At 40.6% G+C, this 6683-nt stretch overlaps 1 protein-coding gene across 1 annotated transcript in view; it reads right to left on the bottom strand.

The window, feature by feature from the left end:
- Nucleotides 1-4201: 4201 nt before the first annotated feature.
- Nucleotides 4202-6683, bottom strand: part of SUCLG2 (succinate-CoA ligase GDP-forming subunit beta) — a 131707-nt gene continuing 129225 nt past the window's right edge. The window contains exon 11 of the mRNA XM_056335399.1: nt 4202-6161. Within this exon, the coding sequence (XP_056191374.1) occupies nt 6046-6161 (116 nt within the window). The 3' untranslated portion in view covers nt 4202-6045. The remainder of the gene's footprint in view (nt 6162-6683) is intronic.

Here is a 6683-nt window from a genome sequence, read left to right as displayed (position 1 = left end):
AAAATGGTATTTTCTAAACCCCTCTGCTGACCCATCTGTGAAACAAAGGAGGAATGTCTCTCCTAAGTACTTGCTGCAATGCCCTTTCTTGCCTGTTATTTTTTATTTCTGTTTTGGAGCAGCTGGAGAGCAGCAATCGGCACCTAGCTGTAAAGAGGCAGCCACATACAATTACAGAGAGAAAGTCTTGAAGGACACAGTGCTGAAGCAGGGAGACATTTGAAATAAACTTAAAGGGAACAGCTTTGTTTAGCTGTGTGGCCTTTTGCTGCCCTGTAATTCTTTATGTCGATTATAATAGAAAGATCAAATTTCTCATTTTCTCATCTCTGTATCTAGAGAAATGCAAAGACCTCTTACACTTGATCTCTCCAAGCCCTCCTTTCCCAGGTTCACTTACCAACACTTTGTCACTGTCACCTCTTTGATGATGGCCTACTTGTATGCATGCACACATTCAGAGGAGTTGCTCTGGTAAGTACAAAGGACCTAGTTTCCAAATCCCACCCTGCTGCACATCCCAACAGCACTGAATTCATGGAGTAACCTGTATCTGTCAGTTGCTTCCTTCTCTCTAGGCTTGGCTATCCCTGTTAAATTTCATCACAAATGACCCTGCATTTAACTGGGAATCGAGGGCCAGGCTATTCCCCCACCTTTGCAAGCACAAGAAGGTCCAGAATGAGGTACCTCCTGTCCCAAGATGATGCGAGAAGGGAATATTGTCCTCAGGGAATATTTTCTTCATGGCATTGCTCTTGCTTTCTCCTCCTTGATGATGTGGGAACACTCCAAGACACAAGGAGGGTAGATGTGGGAAACCATCACAACTCTGATACGGAGTTTCTTTGTTGCAAGCAGAGTGAGATACAGAAGACAAGAGCAGAGCTTTCCCTTAGGCCCAGCGAGGATTCACCCGCCACCCCCCTCTGCCTGCCCATCAAGGCCATTTCATACTTAGGGAAACAGAACATGGGAAGGGTAGCTCTCTAGAAGCAGCCGGTGTCTATCCACATGCCAGAACAGAGTCCTGTCTCCAGCCTGGCACTGGGGCCCAACATACACAGAAAACCTTTTCCCTCCTCAGTGCTCCAAGTCCTGTAGAAAAGGGATGGCCCCAAGGCACGGGGAGCATCATATGCTATGCAATGTAATAGCAATTACTGCACCTACACCACTCAGCACCCACAAATGTGAGCACAAAAAAATGTTAAGGGACAAATTCACATATGCACTAAAGATCCATCTGGCACCTGCAGGACAGGGCTACCAGGTCTTGGATAAGTAAAATCTTACCTCACAGTAATCTCTTAGGAATAACATGCAATAATCCACATACACTTTTATTTTAATCTTTGGTTGGTACTTTGTGAGGCTGAACAAAGACACAGACGTGTTCAGGATTCTACCAAGTGTGCATCTGTCTCCAGATGAAAGGATCCCAACATCAAACTGACTGCAGCTGGGCTGGAAAAAGTTTTAAATCACCGCGATCAACACAAGTTTTGCACCAAAGTACAAATACACATACCATGATTTCCTCTGGGTGACAGGCAAATCCTGTTATTCTACTTATGAATGGGCCTCATTAAGTAGAAAAAAAAAATTGTTGGTTCAACCTGTTCCTTTTTAAATTAAACATATTAAAGTTGATAGATACCCCTAATTCTCTGCTCAGCCTTTTATGTGTTGCAATAACACTGCTCCCATTGTTAGGGAAAGTCTTGAGTTTGCATAATCTGCTTTTCATTTCCCTGGCAGCTGCAGATCATTCTTGGTGACTAAATTAAAAACAGTTTCTTTCAAGAATCCACCAGATCTGTCCTCCTTTTCCTTTCCTTCACCTACAAGCTATGAAGAAAAGAAGGAAACAAACCTTTACCAATAAGCATTAAATCCTATCAGATCAGGCTGGAAGGTCACCTCATCCATCCCTCTGTCCCGAGGCAAAAATCAACTCTTCTTAAGTTATCAGGTGCTCATCTACCTCTTAAAAAACACCCACTGATGATTTCATAGCCTGTTCCTTGGCTTACCTCATGGCAACAACTCTGACCCAAATGTTCCTTACCATAGTCATAGCTCCTCACTGCTTGTTATGTCCACACTGGACTCAAGAAAGACTATTTCTCTTCGAATAAAAATATTTCTTCTCTCTTTGAAGCAGCCCTTTACACGTCTGTCAAACTTTCCCATACTTTTCACTCTTCTTATTTCTTATGAACATATCTGTCTACAACTTTTCTGAAATACACACGTTTCAGAACCCGGCACTCCCGAACAGGCAAGACAAACTGCTCCTCAGCCCATTTCCGCTCCTGTGTTTATTCCTGTCGTATAGAAATGAGTAGAAGGCACAGGTTCGAGTTCTCAGCCTCCCAGGACAGGAACAGGCAGATAGGGAGAGAACTCTTGGACAGCTTTGAGGACAACACTGCAAGTAGTAAGAAAACACAAGGAGTGAGCTATGCGGGTAGAAAAGTAGGGGAAAATCCAGGAAATTTAGTAGGGGAAGGGGAGAGAATCAGATGACAAATGAAAATGTGCAGTGACCTGCTTTCCTCCCTTTGCCCCTTGCCAGAGCTGACCTTGACTTCAGAACAAACTCCAATTTTCTGAAAGGCAGCAATAAGAAAAACAAGGCATGAAATCTCAAGAGTCAGTTCATAGGCTTACAGCAGCATCTAATACTAGCATTTTACATGTCATGTAATAAAGCACTAAGCCTAGGAGGTTTTGGGATTTCTGTAACTAAGTTGGCACATTTTATTACAGGACCTGGTTCTTCCAGCACCTAGCCTTGTGCACAGGCTTCCTGGCTCTTCCAGCCCTGTGAGGGTGCTCACACCTGTGTTTCTGGCCACTCAGTACGCTCAGCTCGTACTGTGCTCAGCTCTCAGCACAAAGGAACCATCCGGGTCAACCTGACACACCGTAATCAGAGTTACTGGAGGTTCCCAGGTTTGAAAATCCCCAAGTTCACCAGGCAAGGCTCACCTTGGAGGGCAAAGCAAGCGGCACAGCACAGCTCGCAACTGCGGCAGCGGGCTCTGCTGCAAAGGGATGGCCCTGCTCGGGACCTCATCTGGTGACTGATTTGCACTGACATGCTGTTCCGATCACAGCAGTTGTGCATGATATCAGCTGCTTTTCCGGACATAGGGAAGAGCGGCCTGACAAATAGGATAGTAAATGCATGTTAAGGACATTACTCCAGAACTCCCAGCTGTTACACTTTCACTATGAGAATTTATCTTGTTAAAGATGTAACACAATGCCAGCAGTAACAGCTTCCTCCTGTTTTGCCTTCTAAGCGCCCAGTCCTACAGAGCTTTATTAATACAGGCTGAAATGTCAAGATTTAAAGGCTAACTAAATCCTATTTAAAACTTTCACCAAGGGGATTTGCTGGAACTTACCCACTGCTTACACCGCTGTTCGCTTCCCGTGGGAGGGGCAGCTCTCACGTATGTGCCCGCTGGGTTTAAGCTATAAAAGGCCGGCTGGAGCGGAGCTTGCATCCAGCCCTGCTGAGCAGGGGCAGCCACCGGGCAGCCAGCTGCTGAGGACAGCAAACCGCACTCTTGCCAGGTTGCGTCTCTGCATGATTGAGCAAAGACAAAAGCATCCCTTCTAGGCACTGCATTTACTTGCAATTTGTAACAGCTAAAAATCACAGGAAATGGAACTAAAATGCCTTTCCAAGGGAGACCAAACCCAACCTTACACGTTTCCATACACAGAGAAATGACCCATGCAAACAAAAACAAACCAGTCTGCAACGCCACACCAAGCAAGCAGAGCACCAGCAGAGCGCCTCTGGTTACAGACAGTGAACAGTGCCTCAGTGCAAGTGAAACACCAAACGTTCAAAAACAGAAACCCAGAGCTTATGAAATTTTCCATATGACAGCGGAAAATTAAAAATTATACTGTCCTAGTCTGTATATGGCTTAAGAGGAATAAAACCTGTATGTACTGTCATTAGTCTACATAAAAGAAAAGATATATATAAAGATAAAAAGATCTACTTTTTCAGATAAAAAGCACATATCTAAGAGTATACCAACATTTCCCAATTGAAACTAAATTTCTATGCATTCGATTTCACCCACCTGTAACAAAATGCTGAACGGAAGAACACAGAATACAATAGACAAATTAAACAATCTTCTGTTTTACAGAAAGGATAGTCATTAAATGGGTTTATTTTTACGTTTATTTGATGAAACTGTGTACAGAGCATTAATCTTTACAGAATAATCATGTACACACACAACGAATGATTTTGAGACCAGAAGTTAGATACACAGTGTGCGACAACATTGCATAAACAGTTCTTCCACAGAATTCTTCTATTTCCAGTATTAAAGTATATAGAGTGTGACTTCTTTATTCATTGTGGTGAGGTAAACACTTCTTCCTCCAAAGCAGCGTGCTTCTATGCACCTTCACAGGAACTGCTAACGGCACCCTTCTCCTTCATTCAGTCAATAAGTACATACCTAGCGGCATATTTATTGCTGTTCTAATGGTCATACATTTTTTCCTTGAGCAATATGCAGAGAAAGGAATGGAGAAGAAAAAACCTACAGTAACTGATGATAGCAACCTATCTATACTATTTGTGTCAAGAGGCAGAGATTAGTGCAGATAATTTATTTCGAATGTAACAGTTTTAATGGAAATGTCAAGAAAAATTTATTTACGTTTTTCTAAGTAGAACACGGTATTGATTAGAGCCGCTCAAAAAAATCACAATTAAGAATTTATTAGACAAATTTTTACCTCTCTGCCCATTTACAAGATCAGGTCATAATATCCACTCATTTGTTCACTGTTCAAATTTATTGATGATTTTCAGCATGCAATTCCTGGGCTGAGCGAGATTTGTACCGAGTTCTTTAGTTACACAAGCCATTTGGTATTGTCTTCTGTTCCCGGAACGAATGATCTGTGTAAATAACAGCTTGAATTTTGACTGTTACAAAAGAATATATAATCAAAATAAATCTTGTTCAATATTTGAGTACTGAAACTTACTTTTTCTTTCTTGTACATGTTTTTACTGATGCCTGAGAAATCAAATACTTTAAAAATGGAAAAGTTCATTTGTGTTCTATTCCCAATAAATCAGAAATGTTTTTTGGAAGTTAAATCAATTGAAGAATACTCCATGCTCCTTACAGAAAACTGCTTCAGGTTCACATTTTATTTTTAAACCTCACAGCAGTGACATACTTATGAAAGAGGTTATTTTAAAAAGTTAGCAGCCATTTTCTTACTGGCAGACACATCCTCCTCAAGCTCTCTCTACGGCACTGTTACACCTAGAAATACTGCACCTCATTTCCAAACCCAGAAAATAAAAAGAATCACATTTCACCAGCTTACAGGCACAGTGTAAGAATGGAAGGTCCTTTCACTACCAACTATTCAATCCCTTTCCTATTGTGAGGTATACTTTGGCATCTAAAAAAAAATCATCTTAAGGCAAAATGTGTGATTTCTAAAAAAGAAAATAAACATTATTCATTTGAATAAAAATAGATATTGTAAGCACAATTTTTTACATTTGTGTAGAAGTCCATAAAAATATAAACTCATTATTAGTTTGCTGAGTCTTTACGATATATAAAAAAAGAACCAAACTACTGTGAAATAGGTGAACTACGTGTGTTTGATTAATGAACAGTCCTGCTGAAATAACTCAATTATTAATTGTTGTATCTTATCATGAGCTTATCAGTTACAATTCTAGAAGAAAAGCAGAAAAAGAGCTTTATGAAGAGAAATATTACTTATTACAATTCTGAGTAACAAAATTACCAAAATTAGATGAAAACATACAAACTTTTCAAGAACGTAGCTGCAAAATTTCTGAAGCCTAATTTGCAAGCCTGTGGCCTGAGTTTGTCACGTATGGCAAATTAAGTCGACCGACACTGATGATTGCTGAGAAAAACTCTACTAATCCTCTCTGAAATAAAAAAAGGAACAACATCTTGTGAAACACACGTGCTTTCCATGAGAATAATGTTCACATTATTTTTTTGCCACACTAGCCACTGCCTTCTTTGCTGCATCCTCAAGGTTATTTGCAGACGTGATGGGGAGTCCACTTTCATTCAGAATACGCTGGGCTTCATGAACATTTGTTCCTAAAAAAAACCACTGACTATAATTAGTAATTAATATTAATGAATAAATGAGCATCTCCTATTAAATCCCTATAAAAGTAGTTATGCTTCAAACTACACATCATTTCAGTTTAACACAGATTCAATGAGTAGTTTAGACAGCTGAGAAGAAGGAACTCAATTTCAACAACAACTTTGACTGACAATGCAATCTGATAATAGCACCTGCATCCACAACAGGGGCTTTGTGAAGATTAGAGGGTTAATTCAACATCCACCAGAGTCCGCGGGGACATCCAACAAGAGCAGTGGATAGCGGATCATGTATCAGGCCTTCAAGACACTCAGAAGCTTTAACTCATTTATTAGCAACAATCAGCTGCAGCTGATCAGCAGTCAGTGAATCAACAATAACTGCAATTTGCCCATGTTAACTGAAAGCTGCAAAACGGGCTATGAAAGACAAAGATTTGGGTAATCCTGAAAATCCTTCTGGTTTTGAGCTGCTCTTGAACATGCTTATTTTGCATTTCTGCTAAAAAG

Source organism: Falco biarmicus, chromosome 4 (genome assembly GCF_023638135.1).
Source record: "Falco biarmicus isolate bFalBia1 chromosome 4, bFalBia1.pri, whole genome shotgun sequence".
NCBI classification, from domain to species: Eukaryota; Metazoa; Chordata; class Aves; order Falconiformes; family Falconidae; genus Falco; species Falco biarmicus.
This window is presented reverse-complemented; position numbering and strand designations above follow the sequence as displayed.